The sequence below is a fragment of the Sphaerodactylus townsendi genome, linkage group LG09 (assembly GCF_021028975.2).
Source record: "Sphaerodactylus townsendi isolate TG3544 linkage group LG09, MPM_Stown_v2.3, whole genome shotgun sequence".
NCBI classification, from domain to species: domain Eukaryota; kingdom Metazoa; phylum Chordata; class Lepidosauria; order Squamata; family Sphaerodactylidae; genus Sphaerodactylus; species Sphaerodactylus townsendi.
Window position 1 is genome coordinate 42,729,732 of NC_059433.1, and position 21,890 is coordinate 42,751,621.

The following is a 21,890-nucleotide window of genomic DNA, read 5'->3' on the forward strand; positions in this document are numbered from 1 at the left end:
AGACAAATGAAACTGTTTGCGTGGACGGAGCTCTTTCATGTTTATGCAGCTGTTCAGATTATACAACTTTAACATTAATCAAGGGGTCATCTCCAGTTGATGAGAGACTGGCTTCGGCTAAAGTTTCCCCTTTTCGTCTCAGATGTGAGGGAGGAGGTATCTGGTTGTCCATAAGTTCTGTCTGCTATAGTTTTGCCTCATGCTCACCTCCCTTACCATTATCAGCAACTTCCCTGCCAGACTGGCTTATTTCCAAGTTATAGGAGAAGGCAGAGCAAACTTGGTAGTTTGGAGTCATAGCTCTGCTTCTATTAGTTTTTATGAGACTCCTCTGCAACTGGAGTTCTTAACACTATAATGTCTGACTAAAATGGTCCCCCTATTTTCCCCCACCCCCGTTCCCTATGAATTATCACACTTGTCTATTGAAGTGTGTCAGTTGTTATTACTTTTATTACCTTCATACCTTCTGGTAAAAATATGCATTTTCACTAGGTCTGATAATTTTCTGGAGAATCTAAAAGTTCTTTTGTTTCAGGTGTCTCCTCTTGATAATAACCCTTGTATTCCTTGTGAATGTGATTTATTTGGGTCTTTTGGATTTGAGTGTATTAAGGATGATGATCATGCAGAGCTACAGCATGGTAAGTGACCATAAAGCACACATTTACTAAATATCAGTTTAGGGAACTGTATATTTGGTGAAACATTGAGCATTAAGACTAATTCAGACTCAACTACATTCATTGTAGTTATATACTTGAGATTATAACACATTAAGGAGCCAACAAAATACCATTTTTTTAAAAAAGGGCGGCAAGAGCCACAAACTAATTAGCTTAATGTATGGGCAGAATGAATTGGTGTAAAGTATTGTTAAAGCCAAAATTATTAAACATTAAAAAATGCCTTGGGATTCTTTTTGTGAAGGGAGGTTCTGCCTCATTAAATATCTGAGTTTTTTGAGAATATCAAAAAGCATGTGATAGATGGTGCCTAGTAGATATTATGCATCTGAACTTCCAAAAACACTTCATAAAGTTCCACAGTTGATGGCTTCTGAGGCTACATGCTGGATTTGTAAGGTGGCTAAATGACAGGGAATAGACATTTCTTGTAATGAGGGAAGAAAGCAATGGTATTCCCTCAGGTTCTGTAGATAGTTTGGTACTATTTAATTTGTTCATAAACTAACAGAGTAAGTTGTAGGTGAGCATTGATGTGACCTTGTTTACAGATGGTGTCAAGTTGTTCAGAATGTTGAAAAGGTAAGCAAACAGAATGTTCTTTAAACTGATTGAGATCCAAGAAAACTAAGTCCCCTTTCACACAGGCCAATAAATGTAGGGTAACGACAGGGGGAAAAAAACATTTTTGGGCCAGTTCCTGGCCCTAACGTTAGTTTGCCCTGCATTTCCCCACAAAACACGGGTTTTACAAGAATCGTGCTATCTGCGAACAGCTGCCCCAGGAAGCACTTTCCTTGGCCATGCTTCCCATTTTTTAAAGGCCCCAATCCCTGAAGTCAGTGGAGGGAGAAAGAGAAGCATGGCCAGGGGTGGGGTGGCCAGTCAGAACTGAGGCGCTTTCTCGTCTGCACAGACACACACTTCCCTGTGGGAGGAGAGGCTTCTCCATTGTGCAGCGATGGACGTAAGAAATGGGGGGAAAGCACCTCCATGCGAAGGCGCACCAGCAACTCACATTCTTTCCGCGGGCTCTGGTCACTGCCTGCATGGAAGCATGTGAACAGGAAAACAGGAGAGTGTGTTACTTTAGCCTGACTGCAACCCACTCTACCTGTGCTGTGCAGAAGGGGCCTAAGTGATGTTAATGGTAATTAAATGCAACGTGATACACATGAGGATGGGGCACCATATTTCAGATAAATACTAATGGGTTGTGAATAGGTTAGTGATTTGCTGATTCTGATGGTGGTGGGTTTTTTCAGTGGCTTGACCACAAAAGGTCACTAAATAAATTACAAGATGAGTGAGTATTTGAACCTGAATCACTGTAACCATTATACCAGTGGCGAAGCCACCAGGGGACGGGGGGTGCGTAATGCACCAGGCGCACCATTTTTAGTCACGTGGGGGGTGGAAAAATCCCCCTCCCCCCTGCGGTGCACCATTCCACTTACTTTTAGGAATGTAGTTCCCACCAGGCCCAGGCAATGCAGGCAGGCTTCTGGCCTTCTTCTCCGGCCTGCTCCTCTCTTAAAAATAAGTGGGGTGGGGTGCACGGGGGGGCGGGGCAGGGGGGCGCAAAAGCCAGAGTGTGCACTGGGTGCACTCTGGTCTAGCTATGCCTCTGCATTATACCATCCATGCTGTCTCTAATTACATTTGCAATACCTTGCCTTCATCCTGTTCGTCCTCTGATCATAAAGATTGCTTTTAGTCAACTTTTCTTACAACCAGTGAGATACCTTCATGAATGTTATTGGTAACTATTTTATTTTTGAAATTTACCAGAAGCTGCTGCATTTCCCACACTAGACTTATACTCGAGTCAATAAGTTTCCCAGTTTTTTGTGGTAAAATTAGGTGCCTTGACTTATATTCGGGTCGACATACTCGAGTGTATACGGTACTTTTGTTTTTGCATTATCACATTGGACTAAGATAGCAAAGTATTTCCTTAGAAAAGGTTACACATTTCCCATTATTCCTGGACCTGAGAAGTCTTGTAGCACAGCATGAAAAAGGGAGCCAAGTTTAGACTGTCCAGGTTCCCCCCCACATCCCGCTACTTAGCACTTCAGCATGTTTGATAAGGCTTCCTTCTGTAGACTTGGAAGGACTGATGTTAATCCTATGAGGATCCAGACTTGACACATAGCTTGTATGTTTTCCTGATCTCTCACTAATTGTTCTCCCCCACCCCGCACTTTCTTCTTCAACTTTTGAAGGTGTTCAGCCTGGACAGTGCCAGTGCAAGGAAGGTTATGCAGGAGAAAAATGTGATCGTTGTACCTTTGGCTACAAAGGTTATCCCAACTGCATACAATGTAACTGTAGCCTTGTTGGCAGCCTTAATGAAGACCCATGCACAGAACCATGCCTTTGCAAAGTAGGTATACAGTAAATTCTCTGTTTGGTTTATTCTGAAATTTGAAGTGGGATTTGTAAATGAATTTAATAAGGAAAAGTACTTTGTTCATAGCAGACATCCTGGCCTGTGAGTAGCAATTAATTGGGGCTTAAGTGGACTCTCTGTGGATGGAGATTTGAATTGAGATTAATGGCATATCACTCACAGTTTTCATGAAGGCATTAATGGCAAAGTATGTGAGCAACCTTGTAAATACAATTGGGGCTGGAAAGGGTTGACTAAGTAATAATATTAGCCAATTAAGAAGTCTTATGTAGAGTTACTTCAGTCTAGGCTCACTGAAATGGATTGTGCTATAAATAGAGGAGAGCAACATGGCCGGAACTGATGACAACAATGGAAATTTTAACTTCTTCCTTTTATCCTTAACAATGCCAGCTTGAAACCTGGAAGCTTGCTCCTTTCCCCCCACCCTGATGAGAACTTCCATCCCCCTTGAGGCTCACCTGGCACCTTCCTTATTGTCTTTTGAGTAGAGATCAAAACAGTCCTTTTAACCCAAATCTTTACCTGATGGATTTACTCTTTTTAAAGCTGTTTTAATAACCTATATCCAGCCTGCGGGTTGTTTTGTAAATTTCATTTTGGTCTCCTTAGTGTTTTTTATACTATTTATGTACCTGACTTGTTTACGCTGGGTTTCTGTTAATGACTTACTTTTATCAGTGGCATAGCTATAATGGACATCAGGGGACAAATGCCCTGAACTCCCCTAATGAGTCATGTGGGGGGGTGTGTGGAAAATTGTCCCCACACCCCTCCCCCCTCGCAGCTGGCTGCTCTTTTTCAACTGGCTGCTCTTTGCAGCTGGCTGAACAAAGGCAAGTAGGTGGGGGTGGGGTGGGGGGCTGGGTGACATGGGGGATGTGGGGTGCCCCCACTTCTCCCCCTTGCCCCACCAGGCCCAGCTGAAGCTTTTCAGCTGGCTGCAGCCAGCTAAACTAAGGCAAGTGGGTGCGCCCTCAGGGGGTGTGGGGACCTGCATGGGGGGGCAGGGCATGGGTACCATTTTGCCCCAGGTGCCATTTCCCCCTACACCTCTGACTTTTAGTATTGATAATTTGTCAATGCATTCTTAATCAGAGTAACATCCCTCTAAGCACAATACTTTTCTTCATATTTTTATCACTTTGTTTTTACTTATGAGCCTCCTTGATAAGGTTTCTGGAGAGATGCCAGATAATTTTTTTTGAAATAATAGAAAATAGAAAATCTGTCATTCTTTGGATTCCACTAAACTGGAAAACTTGTGTAGTTTATCAATTAGGAATTGATGGATTTTATTTTATGGGCTGCAAAAAAGGTGGGATGATGAAAGTTTCATTATTTGTGAGCAGTCTTTTTCATCTCTTTTGTCTGCATATTTGCTGGATATTTGCTGGATGTGAATAGAGTGGAATGGGAATGTATCTGCTGGCACTACTCATAATGTTTGTACATTCTGCTAAACTTCTGCAGCAAGCCTTTATACATAAGTTCTTTCCACAATAAAAACTTTTCTATTCCCTGCCCTCCTCAGACTTCATCCCCAAATCACCAGGAGTTTTCCAACTCTTCCTCCTCATCCCCACCTGGCAACCCTATTGGCTGATCATGTGGACATAAGGATCATGATCAATGAAACTATTCACTCCCTTCTGTGCTTAGTTAGTGAATGCATGCCTGAAAATCTAAAAAAGCATATTATGTATTTTAATTATTAGTATTTTCAGTGTTGGTGGTATTGCAGTTTCCTTGCCCTGACCCATCTGCCACCGCCATGCGTCCTCTCTCCACTGCCTTGATCCTTGTCGTGAGGTTCCAGGTCAAGTTGGGAGGGGCCAGCCTCAGATTCCCAAGTCTGGTTTTGATTCTCCTCTACTCTTTTCCTCCCTGGCTAGGCCTCTCCCTGATTCCTTTATGGGGTTTCTCTACCCCTTTAAACCCATTCCCACCACCCAGCAGCATGGTGTTGGCTCAGAGCCCTTCCCTCAGGGCTCTGACTAGTTGTGCCATCTGTCTCTCCAGTTCCCTTTCCACCTCCCTCAACACCACCCCCATGCCCTGTCCTGGGGCTGTTCCCAGATGCTGAGACCTGGTAATTTGTGGATGGGAGCTGCCAGCCATCCTCATCTGTGAGGCTGGGGCTGCGAGGCCGGGGGCTGGTGGCAGAAGCCCCCGCCAGCGTTCTAGCCTGGACCCTATTACATCGAGGGCCCTGCAGCCGGAGAGCACTGGGTGTGGCTTCCGAGGCTTCCGAGGCTGGAGCTGGAAGATCGCAACATCGGGGGTCGGTGGCAGAGATTTCCCTTTGTTCTTTGGCTTTGACTTTGCCGCCTCGGGAACCCTGCTGGAGGAAAGACCTGGGCGTGGCGGCTGCACTGGGGCCTGCTGTGAGAGTCAGTGAGGCGGCTGGCCCTGCAGGTGGCGTTGCGGAGGCCGCGCCTATGACGCGACCATCTTTCCAACGAATACGGCTGAGAGGATCTGCCCTGGTGCAGCAAAGGCCATGCCTATACACCCATAAGCAGCAGAAGGGAGAACTGGGGATAGATCGGGAGATTGGATGCCCCCGACAAGACTCACTTGAGAAATTGATCGAGCGGGGAGGAGTTGTGGGGGAACCGGAATTGGCACTTGATGACATCACCGCCGGCCTTATGTCGGGCAAGTCAGCCGTGAGAGGGCTGAATGAACCACGCTTTGGCAGACGACCTCTGAACACGGAGTTCTTTACCCGAGAGCTGATTGGGGTGGCCGGTGGCAGAGGTACCCCGGCTGCTATTCGAGTTGTATCCTCGTACTGCTGCCCCCTAGGGACCCGTCTTTCCAACTCAGACGTCCTGCACATGAACAGTTGGGTTGGGTGGTGTGAGCCCCATACCCACTGCTGGTGCAGTAGAAACTATTTTATTGCTTCATTGACTCTACCGGCAGACCAAAAAAATAATAACACCATTATTTCCACAGAGGGCACGGAGATCTGGTGGCAGCAGCTCCATTTTGCCATCTAGTGCCCCCTGTTGGCTTATTTTCTTCCTAACTCCTTGATTGCATTTATAATCTAGACGAGTGTAGTAAAAGGGTTGTATAGTGGAAGTGTAGTAGTTTACTTGTTTAGGTTGTATTGATTGTATAATTTGTTTTGAGTTGTGGGAAAGTTATCCAGTTATTTAACACTATACTGGACATATTTAGTAGCCCGGCCTGGCTGTAGCTTAGGTTTAGCTTAGGTTAGTAGAATACTTTTAGTTGAGTCGGGTCTACTTTTAGTGGGGTTTTTAGTCAGGCTCTGGGTGGAGTGAGTTGACAGAGTTATGGGGGCGCCAACGTTGGGGCTGGGGATCCCTGTGCTTATGGGACGGGGTAGGTATTGCGGTAGGCGGTGGCCATATGATAGAAGACGCACGAGATACAGTTATGCTCGTCCGCCTTCTGACCTCCGACCTATCCCGAGGGACGATGGTGGCTGGGACCAGGGATACTCTGCTTCGTCTTTGGTGTTGATTAACGCCAGGTCCATCAATAATAAGACCAGGGTGCTCCAGGATTTTTTTGGAGCCCAGCAGGTGGACCTGGCGTGTGTCACCGAAACCTGGGTGCGCGAAGGGGAGACCGTCGCTTTGAAGCGGTAGGTTTCCGCTACTTCGCCGGTTTCGCGTGCTCTCCACCGGACATCGCGAACACAGTCGGGGTGGAGTGGCTGTGTTCATCCTGCGTGAGTCTTTCCCCTTCAGGGCTGTCCCCGTCCCAGAGATCGCCAGCATAGAATGTGTCGGGCCTTCGAAAGTGGTTGGCCTTGGAGAGACTGGCCAATGTTCTTCTGGTGTACCGTTCGCTTAGCTGCCGGGAGACGGCCTGCCGCTGCTGCTGGAGTGTGGTGTCGTCAGACTGGGCGCTATGTTCCCCAGACTTATCACCTCGGCGACTTCAACGTCCCATGTCGATGCCATGCGGGCGGCCACGGAGCTGGTGGTCATCCATGCATTTTAATTCAGGCCTCTCCTTAAGTAAACTCTGGCCCCACCTTTCATGAGGCCGGGCATACGCTGGATTTGGTCTTCGGTCGGGGTGAATTTGGTCGTATCCTCTGGTTAACAGAGTGCCATGGTCCGACCATTATGCCCTGAAGGTCCGGGTGGACTCGCCTTCAACACCCCTGTTCTAGGCGATATCGGGCTAATTTATGCCCGCCTTCGCTGGAGCACTCTATGGATCCACTTTGCCTTCCGAATGCTCATGCGGGACCCTGAACTCCGCCGGCACACTCGATGAGCAGGTGGAGGACTGGAATTTCCAAGGCTCTCCGATGCCATCGAGATTGTTGCCCTCGGAGTTCTTTTCACGCTCGCTCTCGGCGCCTCCATGGTATACAGAGGAGCCAAGGCCGTATGAAACGGGTGCTTAGACGCCAGATGCCGAGTGTGGAGAAATCTCGCGACGAGGCTGCGCCGAACATCTTATAGGACGCTTATGAAAGCCTATGAGGTGGCGACGGCTGAGGGTAAGAGGGTTTTTCCTCCTCCTTCTTCTCTCAAGATCCGCTAGCTCCCCGCCTTCAGCACAATTATTTCGTGATAATTTCCGGTCCTTAACCTCCCTGTCGGAGAGAGGGGTCCACAAATTCACAATTGAGTATTAGCTGGTGAGGCTTTTATGAGCTTTTTTATGGATAAGGTTGCGTCGCCCGCTTTGCAGGACCTTCCATCGCTTTGACTCCACAATTAGTGAACTAGAGGCTCCCCTTGCCGCCTTCGGGCCCTTTGTTTGGCCCAGTTTTCCCTTGTTCTCCTAAGGCTTGCTGACAGGACCTGGCCAAGCGTTAGGACCTACTACCTGTCCCTTCTGGATCCGTGCAAGGCCCTCCTGGCTAGTAAAAACTTGCAGGGCGGAGCTACGACCCTCATCTGTTGAGTATCATCAATGGCTCCTTTGAGCAAGCGAGTCTTCCCAGATGGGCCGCTGAAGGAGTGCAGTGGTCCGCTTCCACTCCTTAAAAGACCATCGCTAGATCCGAGATTCTGGCCAATTACCGCCTCGCTTTTGAATCTTTCGCTTTCTGGGGAAGGTAATTGAGAGAGTGGTGCTGGAGCAGCTTCTTCAAGGCTTTCTGGATGACGATCGGCTTTCGACTCCCTCTTCCAGTCCGGGCTTTCGGTGGCATGGGCATGGGACGGAGACTGTTCTCCTCGCCGCCACAGATATTAACTCCGCTTCAGTTTGACCGAGGCGGATCGGGCGCTGCTAAAAGGTATTGTTAGATCTTACCGCAGCGCTTTGACGTGGTTCGATCATGACCTTTTGACCCACCGCCTGGCCATTAGCTTCCGGGGTGCGGGCACCGCCTCTTTCAGTGGATTGCCTCGTTTCGGGTCGAAGTCAGCAAGTGAGGTGTGGGGATCAGGCCTCCAGGAAGTGCTCCGCTGGATCATGGTACCTGCAGGGGGCCTTACTATCCCCTCTGCTATTTAATACCATCTATATGCACCCCTTGCTCAACTGGTACGGAGTTTTTGGCTGACTTGTCACCAGTACGCTTGATGACACTTCAGCTCATTCTTGTTGATGGATAGAGCGTCACGCCTGCAAGTGCTCTCCAGCATTGTTTGAGGCTGTTGCTGGTTGGTTGCGCAGAGCAGGTTAAAAACTGAACCCATCGAACGACGGAGATCCTTTGGTTTGGCCGCTGGGGGGAGGACAGGATTTTCCAGCCAGCCGGTGTGGGAGGTGGGGTCACCGCATTACGCACCCTCCGACTGGCGAATAAAGAACCTGGGGTCAATCCACCTGCTCTTCTTCAATGGAGACCCAGGCTCCTATATAACCCGGGTTGCTTTCTTTCCATTCCTCCGCTTCAGGCCCGACGGTTGGCTCCTTTCTCTCCCGGGCTGACTCTAGCCACTGTGATCCATGCAACGGTCACCTCCAGGTTAGACTATTGTAACTCGCTTCACGCGGGCCTTTCCTTGGCGCCTGATTCGAGACTAAAACTGGTTCAGCATGCAGCAGCTGCTTGCTCACAGTTGCGGCAGCCGCTTATTTTATGATCATAGTTCAGCCTGTGCTACTTCAGCTGCATTGGCTCCCCAGTGCAGAGTTCCGAATCATTTTCAAGGTGCTGGTGCTGACCTTCAAGGCCTTTACGCCGCCTGGGGACCCTCGTGATCTTCGTGACCGCGATCACCCCATATGTCCCTGCACGGCCTCTCCGCCTGTGGGAGGCCAATTCTATATTAGTGGTCCCTGCCCTCAATGATGCGGCTGGCCTCCACATAACGGGCCAGGGCTTTACGGCTCTGGCCCCGGCCTGGTGGAACACTGTCCTCCGTCAGGGTCCTTGGTACCTCAATGAGTTCCGCTGCAGGGCCTTTCGTAAGATCGGAGCTGTTCCGGGCCGGGCCTTTGGAGGACCAGCCGCTGAATGGCTTCCAGTTGGGCCCTTTACATCTGGGCCTGTCATCTTGGGACCTGTCCTCCTCCTCCGGGGAGAATTTTTTTAAAAATGGGGTTAGTCGGACGCCTCTATTATTATTGTTCTTATTGTTGTTACCGCTGTTTTAATGGTTTTAGTTATTTATTTGTATTAATATTGTATTCATACTGTACACCGCCCAGAGCCCTTCGGGGATGGGGCGGTATAAAAGTTTAAACAATAAATAAATAAATAAATAAATCTGTGGCTGCACTTCCTGGCTGGCAGCCATCCATCTGGCCCCATCGCCTCCAAGCTGCTGCTGCTGTCATCACTTATCCTGGGGCCACCCACCCTTCCCTCTGGTGGGCAGGCTCTGCCTTTGGGCAGTGACTCGCAGCTCCTCATTCCCTGCTGCTGCGTTCTGCACCACCATGTGGTAGGCTGGTGGCAGTGGGATGGGCTGATGGGGACTAATAAACCCTCTGTGGCTGAAGATAACAACTTGTGCTACATTAAGTTTTTTCTTTCAGTGTCTCCTCAAGCATGTTATGCCAGAATGACTTCTAACTTGCAGTGCATGATGGTGACTAAGAATGATGACCACAAATCAAACATTATATGCTTTTTACAGGAAAATGTAGAAGGTGAAAACTGTGATCACTGCAAACCAGGATTTTACAATCTTCAAGAAAGAAACCCCCAGGGTTGCACAGAATGTTTCTGCTTTGGGGTTTCTGATGTCTGTGAAAGTCTTCCTTGGCCCATCAGCCAGGTAAAATGCTGCTAATATCTCATTCATTTTATTTATAAACTGCCTTTCTTGCTGAGACTCAAGGTAGATCATATGATATAGAACAATGTAATCAAACAACATGAGGTATCTAATAAACAGTGCAATAGGACTAGGTTTACAAAAGTCAAAAAATGCAAAAAGAAAAAGATATAACCCAGGAGTTCCATCAGTTTTATGCATGCATCCCTTCAAACACACTATGGGCCCCTCCGCACTGTAGGATCCGACCTTAGTTCAACTTGGGTCCGACCCGGGAACTCCGCACAGCCGTAGCGTTGGACTCGTGTCTGACTCGACTCACCCCCTGTTAAATTTTTGAGCTTGAGGTAGGTAGAACTTCCTGGTGAACTCGGGTTGCACTCAAGCCGAAGCCGGCGGAGTGCGGAATCTCCCTCCCCTTGACTCTGCCAGCTAGCCAATCACAGTGCAGTATTTTCGGCCATGCGCAGAACGGGAGACTCGTGGCGGCAGCGAGAAGTGCGCCTTAAAAAAAATCCTCCTATGTAGCTCCTACGTCAGTAAATGAAAAAAAGGGACGCGCACTCACGTTTCCCGTCATGGTATCAGTGATCAGGCAATGCTGAAGATGTCAAAACTGTCGTGGGGGCTACAGAGGGGGCAGGCAGTCTGCGGCTGGCATCCCCAAAGGCCCGGTGGAATAACTCGGTCTTACAGGCCCTGCAAAACTCACCAAGGTTCCGCAGGGCCCGGACAGCAGATGGTAAAGCATTCCACCAGGACGGGGCCAGGGCAGTACATAAAGTGTCCCATTCAGATCAATAAGTGTAAGTGTGTAATCCCATAGCTCTGGGTCAGACTGAATCGAGAGGCTCACAGTTCCAGGATGACTTATGTCTGTCTTGATGAAAGCTTCAGAATAACTCACAGGAAATGGAAAAAACTGCTTTTGCTTTAGCTGCAGCAAAAATATTAATAGTGAGATATTGTAATTCAAGCAATCATTCATGGTTGATAAAGAGTTATGGTACAATTAATATAGTGAAATTCATGGTAAAGTATAGAGAAGGTAAATTTGGATTGGTTATGAATTATATGTGAAGGTTAACAACATTTATTCTGGTATAACCTTTTGTGAGTTTGACCTCTCTTCATCACACATCTGATAAATTTAGATTGTTTCTGCTGCAGTAAATTTTGTTAGTGCAACTGGAGTTGTGTCTGATTATGCTGTAACAGACTAACAGGGCTATCCCTTAGGAATTATATTTAAGAAATGTAAGAAATGTTTAAAAAGTGGCAGTTACTGGCACAAGTGTATAGTGTAGTATTAACTCCTTTCTGCATGTTTCCTCTGCTTCTGCAGTGGCCTAATTCCCGTTTTAAGGTATTATGTGCAAGTCCAACAATACATGAACTCCCATGTTAGCATTTTGCTAAGACCTATAAAACATTTCTGTATGGCTAGATGTACAAATAATACAGCAGGTGATCCTTTGGGCTGTGCTTTCATATGTTACTTGAGGAATCCTAACTAGGAGAGAGCAGGGTTTTATTTTGTTTTTTCCTGAGGGAGCTACATTACCATGATTTTAAGAATTTCACCTTAGTGAACTTGCAATGTATAACCAGCTCTTCCCATGAGGAGAATATGAGACTTTGGTTTGTCATACACTTTTTTCCTGTCGTTGTGAATGAAAACAGTGTCTTGTACTTCTTTTCTACATGCATTAAATGACTATCATTATATAGAACAAGTGGGGGACCCACAAGGGCTTGTAGGCAACATCTAATTTTCCCCTGTATCTTTCTCCTCACACTATTTCTTCTTTCCTTCCTCCTCAAAGTTATCATAGACTCTCCCTGCTTCCTCTTCCCCGCATTTATGAACCAACCTACCTGTATCTCCACCCACCTTTCTATGTTTATCTTTCTCTTCCCCTTTCCTAGCAGCCTCTTCCCAGGAAAAAGTTGGCCAAGTTCTTGAAGTCATTTAGTAGGCTCGGTAAGTTCTGTAGTGACTCCCCCCAGAGCCCTGCTAAGTTACATGGTGACAAGTTACCTGGGTGAACTGCATGGTGATTGCTGCTTCCTAGCCATAGTTTGTAGCAGTGAGTTTCTTGGGTGAGTTGTGTGTAAACTATATGGCAGTGAATTGCTCCATTCTGTTGCTGGGTCTGGATTAATTGTGTAAATTGCACAGTAGCAAGTTGCCTGGGTGAGTTATGTGGTGGCCTCTGCTGGCTCTAGTGAGTCATGTGGTAGTGAGTCACCTGGGTGAGTTGTGCAGTAGCTGCTACCAGGCCTAACTGAATCACGAAAATTACATGGTAGTGATTTACTTGATGGCTACTGCTGGCCCTCCATCAGAGAATGTATTAGGAGAAGGGGCTAATCCCTTTCACAGTTGTTTTGGTACCCCTGTGCAATCCTACTTCCATCTCTACTACCTGTGACTGAGAGAAGTGAAGTCTTGGAAGGCTCAGCAATAGTGTTGTTGCTGTTCATTTGCCAAGCAATCCCTAAAATGGCTACCAAGATCTCAGAACAAAAAGTCTTATAAAATCTCAGTGGACATTCATTTCTTAAAGCTACAAATTCTGCTTCTGTTATTACAGGAACTTTATCCCCAGTGTAGTATTTTTATATATTTTAGACTTTTCTGCAAACCTTGTGCTTCCTTCAGGGTTGTAGAAAAATAACCCTCTGTCTGTCCCTGGCTCTACTGTGTGGATTTTTTGATCGATACTCTATGGCCCATTTCAGAATTCAATATAATATTTTTTCTGTGCATTTTGTATGAAAAATAGCTTTTTTGATAAGTTAATGTCGTTTCTTTAAGGTGTCTTCTATGGGCGGGTGGATGGTGACTTCTCCTTATTCCTCAAAAACTGTGCAGCTTCAACAAGGACAGTTTGATGGACCTCACCAAATAAGTATTAACAACATAGCAGCTGCAAAATTTTTGAAATCTCCTTATTACTGGTCTGCACCTGAGCCATATCTTGGAAATAAAGTAAGCATCATTGCATAAAAGGGTTTTTTAAACATTTTATCCACAATTTATTGCTTTATATTCCTGTTTATTTCACATGTACAGTACTGTGAAAATGTGTCAAGTTTACAATCCTAATGGCAGGAGCAGTGCCATAGTGGAAGCAAGGTGAGAGGGAGAAGACAATAACACAAGGAGTCGGTAGAAAGAGGTCACAGCTTTATGGATCACAGCAGATGGAGCACTGGCCATGTGATGGCGGTACTGGTTGAGTAATACATGGAGAGGTCTCAATCCTGTTGGAGTAGGATACAAAATGAGATCCAGAGAGGTGGAAAGTGGGTTATTTTTGACAACTGACATTGGAAGTTGAGGCATTGCTGGACCCACCCTCCTTTCTGCCATTATGGGGAAGGGGCTGTCTGCCTCGAAAGGGCTGCTGGCCTGTACATACGTGAAGGCAGGATGACCTGCAGTGGCGTCAAAGCCATAGTCACAACTGTGATCATATTTGCAGTGTGCACACTGACAATTCCTCTGATTATATTCGCAGTGCACTCTGTGACCTGAGTCCCTTCTGAAGTTAGTTCTAGGCAGCCTGGCAGTGTCCGACCTGTCTTTAATGTGGATGCTTTGTTAACATAGATAAACATATTAAGATAACATTGTTAATATACTTGATAGAATGGTAAGCAACTATAGGTTGCTATAGCTATAGATTGTAGTAAAGGTAGCTATAGATTGTAGTAAATGTAATACATCTTTGTTTATTATAGTAACAGTTAGAGAAGAAGTGAATATATAAATGTTAGAATTATATTGTAACATATGGTTTGTAGGAGAAGACCTTGTGTTTATCTTCTCCCCCACTTATTCTTCCTTCCTTCCTTCCTTCCTTCCTTCCTTCCTTCCTTCCTTCCTTCCTTCCTTCCTTCCTTCCTTCCTTCCTTCCTTCCTTCCTTCCTTCCTTCCTTCCTTCCTTCCTTCCTTCCTTCCTATTCTTTTTTTCCAGTTTCTGTAACTTCTTTAGCTTTTTAAATTTTTAAACAATAAAGTAAGCTTATTCTTTGTTCAAATTCTGTGTTCAGATTCTGTGTTCATACCTGCCTTGTCACAACTTAATGACCCAGCTTGCAGATCACAGTGGGGGGAGGGGACTGAGAAGATCACCTGTTATCTCCCATCCAACTGAAACTATCTATGTACAAAATTTATAGTCCAGTTGATCCCAGATTAACTGAAGGAGGGCTGTGTGTGTAGTGGGTAAATTGGATGGAAACTGAGCCATGTGGGTATACTTGCATGTAAAAGATCAATGCTGCTGTTGATGGCCATCCCATACACCAGCTTATCTCCTGCAGCCTCCCCCCCAATGACCACTCAGCTGTATTTTTGGGTCGATTCTGCACCATGAGGCCCTAAAGGCAGCTATTGCTAAGTCAGCAGCTGCAATCTATCAAAATGACTGCAGTAACTTTTCATTGGACTCCTGTTTGGTTAGTATTAAGCATTATTATTCATTTTTTCTCACTTTGCCTCAAATCATGTTATTTCTGATTAGTTTATGCTTTAGTTTGTCCTCCTCTACTCTTTGTTTTCTTATCTGATAATGTGAAAGGACATTACTCATATTTCTTTTATTTCTTATAATCAAAGTGCTTCACTTTTGAAGCCAATATTCTTGGCAGGCATTCTTAGGTCTGAGTATCTTAATCCCATTGTTAGTATAGTAGGAATGACAGTTTATCATTAGTTTTGTAGTTATTTTGGTAGAATAAGCAATGGTTATGCTGTGGAAATCTTAGTGATATTATAAAAATATGCATATTAGTGTTGCATTACTACACGCATGCTTTATTCTTCACTATTATGCCGCAAAAGTCACATGTTTAGTGTCAGTTTTTGTTTGTTTTAATTCCAGCTCACTGCCTTTGGGGGTTACTTGAAGTATACTGTGTCTTATGACATTCCTATGGAGAGTTCAAACAGTGACTTGGTGTCTGATGTGGATGTCATTATTCAGGTAATTTATATTTGTTATATACTGTAGCTGGAATCTGAAGAGTATGGATATTTGAAGTGCTTCTTTGTGTATTTGCGGTTTTTTTTTCTGGTAGCAGCCCATTCTGTCTCTTAGAATAACCCCTGGAGGGGCGTTTTTGAGTGAAACCTGGTGGCTGGCACTGTGTAGGTGAAGGGACCAGAAAGCCCTATACATCTACAGCTCCTTGAATCTTAATCTTTAGGGGATTTTTTAACAGTACTTAGAAAATTTTCTGAAATAATTTTCTGAAAGAAAAGGCAAGGTTATATTTAGCTGTTTTGGATTATATGAACTCAATACTGCATTTCCAATTAACATTTATATATATATATATTATTTCTGTCATTTCAGGGTAATGGTCATATTTTGTGTACAAGATCTGAAGGGTTGTCTTTGCAGCCATATGAGGAGTATTCTAATACTATGAGGCTTGTATCTGAAAACTTCATTGATTTTAACACAAAAAAGTTAATAGATCGAGATATACTTATGACAGTTTTAGCAAATGTTACACATCTTCTGCTCAGGGCAAATTACAACGTTGCAAAGAAGGCTGTGTACAGGTAAAATTATTCAAGAACGTTCAGCTTAATTCCTGTGGTTTTGTTATGCTATTTGAATATCACTAATGAAAACAAAAATTGATTGGAAAAAAAGATTCTGCATTTCTAGGGCATTGCCATTTTGTATGAATAAAGTTCTTCTAATTTTACTTGTTTTACTATTAAATACTGTTGTGTGAAAAAGATATGTTCAACAGTGTTGCACAGTGTTAGTTTCTTTTTGTTAAGCACTTTGGTAGCAAGATTTCCTTTATTTATGTGGCATCCCATAAGTCAGAGCATTGTTTCTTGTTCTAGAATTCAGCTGCTTCTCAAGCATCTGATTGGCTGAGCGTACTGGTGTTCTGCACAAATATATATCTTACATTGACATTGTATTCTGTCACAACCTAAAGCCTTTTCCATGTGGCCTTCTCACATGGATCAATGTCCAAGAACTGCTTCTCTCTTTTTGATAGAAAGAAAAAAAACCCCAAAAGCATAGCTTGCCTGTGTAATACAGTGTATTTTTTTGAAAAATTGGCTTAGTCTGGCACATGCAGAGTTGACAAAGCAGCTCATTTATAAAAGACCACTTGCTGAGCAAGAAGGATGACCCTTCCTTTCTTGCAGCTTAGTAGGCCTTTAAGTTGGAAAGTCTGTGCTTCTGAATTCTAATGAGCTGACATTTTGTTTAATCATTGTTCTGTTTTAGACCTTGTGAAACAATGGGGCTCTCTATGATGAAATCTTTGAGTATTTTTTATTTTTTCCCCATGTGGGACAGGAGTGTGGTAGATATCTATTCAGCAATAATTTCCAAATATTGCTGAAATGTTATTGTAGTAAAAGTTTTCAACACAGAGAAAGGGTTACAAATGGTGTGCCTGGGAGTTCTATACATCTTTGAGCTCCCTGTGTAACCGCACATTATAGAATCTGGTAGTAAAAGCAAGAGCTCTAATGGAAATCTTTGAAACGTTTCGTATTTACCTACTGAAGGCTGTGAAACAACAGGTTTGAGGTTACAAAGATATGACTCCTGTTGAAAATGAACAAGGAAGAGGTTGTGGATTGAAGAACTCTGTTCATTCTGTGAAGGTCTTTTTATATGCAAATCAATCACTGTTTTCAGTTTAGATATCATGAAGAAACTGAAGATACCAGGTTCTAAGTTTACACCTTCTGTCCCTCATGCCTTCTTGCTTCCCATTTGTTTGTTTTGTTTTGACATTTAAATTCAGCTGCCTTAATACATGGGAGGCTTGTTTCTTTCCATGTGATAGAATCAGGATTAAATTCTATTTTAGGACATGCACTTTTAGTATACTTTCGATACACTTGTAACCACTTTAATGATTGTTAATAACTGTCTTCAAACAATTGCTAAAGTGCACTGAAAGTGTATTATCCAACATGTGTGAAAGCTGAGTAAATTGAGATTGTCTGTGGCTGAATATATACATACAGCAGATTGCTGTCATAGTGCTGAGAAGGTAGAATGGACTGAACTACTTCAGGCTAAAAAGTGCGGTATTGTGTTTTTCAAAGTTACCTTATGTTAATTATTACTTGTAAGTAGAAAGTACATGAGGGAGCAATAAAATGTGAGACCCTATGTGATGGGGGACAGTTCAAGTTCCACCTGTCCCTAAGAATAGCCAATGGGAACAAATAGAATGTTGAGAACAGAAAGGCAATTTGAACCACTGAGAGAAGGGTTACTCAGTGGGAGTTAAAGTGCAGCTGGGCAATAACTGACAGTTCTGAGCTAGGGAGAGTCGGAACAGTTGTTTGTCAATGGCTAAAAAAGGTATCTTGTAAGTTAGTTCTAGAAGCATGAAGCAAATAAAGTTCAAAACTTTAAAAACTTAGAAACATTGTATATATTTATGAACCACTCCCCTGTTTTGTTAAACCTTCAATAAAAGCCATGGAAAGTGACTGGTATTTTATGACTGAAATAGGAGTTCACTGTTTTTCTTTGCCCAAGGATTCTGCTTATCAGAAACACTAGGTGTTAAAAGTACTGCAGATATTGCAAAACTTTTGGGATTGTAGGGGGGCTAAATTTAGTACCTCTGAATGTTTATTACAAAATAAAATATATTTAATTTACAAGTGCATAGATGGATTGTTAACAAAGTATAGTTTTGTGTCTTTGCTATATGTATTTTCAAAACTTTTTAAAAAGTAGCACATGATGCCATTTTACTGCAGATTGAGAGCTGTCACTTTGGATACAGCAAATGCTAATCTCATAGATTTGACTTCAGCCGTGGATGTGGAATATTGTGAATGTCCTCAAGGTTACTCTGGGATCTCTTGTGAGGTAAACTATCATATGTTCATTAGTAGTTTCCAAATACAAAGTTGTCTTTTATATAGTTAAAAAGATAGAACAGAGAATTTTTACAGTTGCATATTTTTCATTCATTGCAAAAGAGCTTCCCTTACATTTTTACTTCAAATAACTAAGGCTGTTTCTGCACATGCGTGGAAACGCAGCTCCACCTTTAAGTAAGAGAATTGTGCCGGTGGAGGCTTGGGGACCGTTCGCACACTATTGTGCGAGTAGCCCAACTTTCCCCTCAGCCAAAGAGGCAGCTCCGCCTCTCGGTTGGCCCCCTCCACTGACCTGCCTGTCCAGCATTGCTCTGGAGGGCTGCAGGGACCCACCGATGCTGCCTCCTGTGCGAACAGCACCTCAGGGATGGTGTTTTTGCCGTCCCTGGGGCGCTGTATTCCACCCATGCGGAAAGGTCCTAAGAGACATAGAATCCTTGGAAATTGTTTTTCAGATTATTTTTGTAACTGCAATCTCACATTGGCTATGAGATTCCAGTTATAATAATAAGATTCCATTTTATTTTCCTGTGTGAAATGACAAATTACTATTTCTTTATGTGCCATTGACTTTCTCAAGAACAATCCATCCATCCATCCATCCATCCATCCATCCATCCATCCATCCATCCATCCATCCATCCATCCATCCATCCATCCATCCATCCATCCATCCATCCATCCATCCATCCATCCATCCATCCATCCATCCATCCATCCATCCCTCCATCCATCCATCCATCCATCCATCCATCCATCCATCCATCCATCCATCCATGGATGGATCCTGATCCATCCCATCCATTCATGGATGGATAGATGATATTGGATAGGATGATGATATTGGATGGATGGATATATATACAATGGCTAACAATAATAACACACACCCCTGAGGGGTAAGCTGAAGGAATTCATTTTTTTCTTCCTAGTGGTAATAGGGTATATCCCCAATTGACTGTGCATGCTTTTTTGTTTTTTTTATAAAGCTAAAGCACCAGGTCATTACTGTCCCATGGGGTGATGCCACATTACAGCATTTACTAGGCAGATTCTGTTTTACTGGATGATTTGCCACCGACTTTCCTAGTCATCTATATTATTCACCCAGCAAGCTCATGTTGCTGACCTCAGGAAAATGGAAGATTGAGTTAACCTTGAGCTGGCTTCCTGAAACTCCATTGGGACGGAACTCAGGTCATGAGCAGAACTTTGACTACAGTACTGCAGCTCACCATTCTGCACAACAGGGTTCCTATATATACATACACTTTTATTAAAGTTTCTAATATATATTAAATCATTTGTTGATATAGGCAGCAACAACTCAGAGAAGTATATTGATGACTCCTCTTATCCAATGGAGAAGTCTAACATTTCCCATTCCAAACAAATGTTCTGCTCAGGAAATTGGGTATTCTAAAGCAACTGTATAAATTGAAACTCTCACATAATAGCTACAGGGGTCAGTGCCATCAGTCACAGACCAGGGTAAAGGGATTTAGGCATCTTGCAGTTGATAGTTCCATGGGAATGTCAACTCAATGCATGGCAGCTGTGAAAAAGGCAAACTCTATGCTGGGGATCATTAGAAAAGGAATTGATAATAAAACTGCAAAGATTGTCATGTCCTTATATAAATCAGTGGAAGTAATTTGCATTTGAGTATTGTAACTAGTTCTGGTCGCTGCATCTCAAAAGGATGCTATTGAGGAGTAGGAAAAGTGCAGAGAAGGCAAGGATGATTGAGGGACTGGAGCACCTTTCCTATGAGGAGCTGCAGCAGCTGGGGACTTCCTTAGTTTGAGAGGAGGCTGAGGGGATATGATTGAAGTCTACAAAATGGCAAGTGGGGTAGAAAATGCTGACAGAGAGAAATTTTTTCTCTTTCTCACAATAATAAGAACCGGGGGCATTCATTGAAAATGCTGGGGAAGAATTAGACTAATAAAAGCGGAAAACACTCTTCACTTAACGCAGGATTGGTGTTTGGAATATGCTGCCACAGGAGGTGGTGATGGCCACTAACCCGATAGCCTTTAAAAGGGCTTGGACAGATTTATGAGGAGAAGTCGATTTATGGCTACCAATCTTGATCCCTTTGATCTGAGATTGCAAATGCCTTTAACAGATCAGGTGATCGGAGCAACAGTCAAAGAGAAGGCCACTATGCTCAATATCCTGCAGTGAGAGTCTCCTAAAGGCACCTGGTGGGCCACTGCGAGTAGCAGAGAGCTGGACTAGATGGACTTTGGTCTGATCCAGCTGGCTTGTTCTTATGTTCTTATGTTCTTAAGAAATGATTTGTGACAATTAACTTATGCATTACATTTTGTTTTTCTCTTATTTTTAGACCTGTCTTCCTGGATACTACCGAGTAAGTGGAATACTCTTTGGAGGGATTTGTTTGCCATGTAGCTGCAACAACCATGCAAGTGAATGTGATATTCATGGCATTTGTTTGGTAAGTTATCCTGTGAACTCTTTATTACTCTTCTTTAATAATATTATGGTGGATGAATCTGTTCTGCTAACAGTGCCATTTTCCATGCTGCAAGGAGTTTTCTGCTGATGCCAGAGCCTCTTCCATAGTGGAAGAACCTCTATTATGGGAGGAGAAACGTGCAACTGTCCAACTTAAAGTTCTGAAAACAACTCTGGCATGTAGATTTTTGAACATAGTACACTTATAATGCACTAGCGGGCCCGGCCACGTGTTGCTGTGGCTGAGTCTGGTGAAGGGGAAAAGAAAGAAAAGGGGAAGTGAACGGCTCAAACATGGCCATTGCACAATGCTTGCAAGGGAGGCTTGAGGGCAAGGGGCCCCTCGCTCTGCCCTCTCTCTCCCATCTCCCTTACATGGCAACCCGGTTGGTCCCTCCCTAACATTCCCCTTCCTCTGCTAGGGTGGTGGGCCATGTGTGCAGGTGGCTGGTCCTGTCCCTTTCACTCCCTTTCCCTTGTGGTGAATTTATCTTAGCGAAAAAAACGCTTTGCCAGAGGCATGGAGCTACTGCTGTGTGTTCAAATTTCAGAGCATTTGGTCCAGCAAACCCCAGACCCCCCCCCCTCACCTTCCCTTCCCGATATGATGGTCTAGTTCTGCATCCTTCTTTCTTACTCCATAAGGAAGTGGTTTTCTGCTGAAGGCATGGTTGAGTTCCCCTTTGTATCAGAGGGAAGTTGCTTTGATGGCCAGCAATGGCACTGTTGCGGAACAGAACTGTGTTCTGAACTGTCACAGGTGTGGCATATACACAATAACAGGCACAGTTGTGACACGTACAGGCAACAGGAGGTGTGGAAACAGCATGGAAACCTCACATGTACCTAAATGCGACAAGCAGTGAAAATTCTCAAAAGCAAATCGGTCCAGAAGTTTGGAGGACATCATTTGTCAAAGCAGAAAAACGTAGTAACTGATAGATTTATATATATATAGATTGGCAACAGGCAGAGCAGGAATATCTTATTATCCATTTCTGTTTCTTTTGAATATAGTCGCTGAATAAGACATATTAAATAAATTAGATGTGTCAACCAAAATTTTGTCAACCAAAATTTTGTATGGAAACTGATTAAGCTTATAATATTTTTCATCCAAGGTAGTGGTAAAGTTACGATGGATCCAAACAGGATAACATTACACAGTCCTGTTGACTTTTGCAACAGGAAGACACTTTTTCCTACTTTTTAAAAAA

At 44.0% G+C, this 21,890-nt stretch overlaps 1 protein-coding gene across 1 annotated transcript in view; it reads left to right on the top strand.

Moving 5' to 3' along the window:
- Positions 1 to 21,890, top strand: part of LAMA1 (laminin subunit alpha 1) — a 135,038-nt gene that overhangs the window by 37,061 nt on the left and 76,087 nt on the right. The window contains exons 9-16 of the mRNA XM_048508450.1: positions 539 to 644; positions 2,915 to 3,075; positions 10,143 to 10,283; positions 13,105 to 13,278; positions 15,179 to 15,280; positions 15,653 to 15,864; positions 18,064 to 18,175; positions 20,543 to 20,653. Of these exons, the coding sequence (XP_048364407.1) occupies positions 539 to 644; positions 2,915 to 3,075; positions 10,143 to 10,283; positions 13,105 to 13,278; positions 15,179 to 15,280; positions 15,653 to 15,864; positions 18,064 to 18,175; positions 20,543 to 20,653 (1,119 nt within the window). The remainder of the gene's footprint in view (positions 1 to 538; positions 645 to 2,914; positions 3,076 to 10,142; positions 10,284 to 13,104; positions 13,279 to 15,178; positions 15,281 to 15,652; positions 15,865 to 18,063; positions 18,176 to 20,542; positions 20,654 to 21,890) is intronic.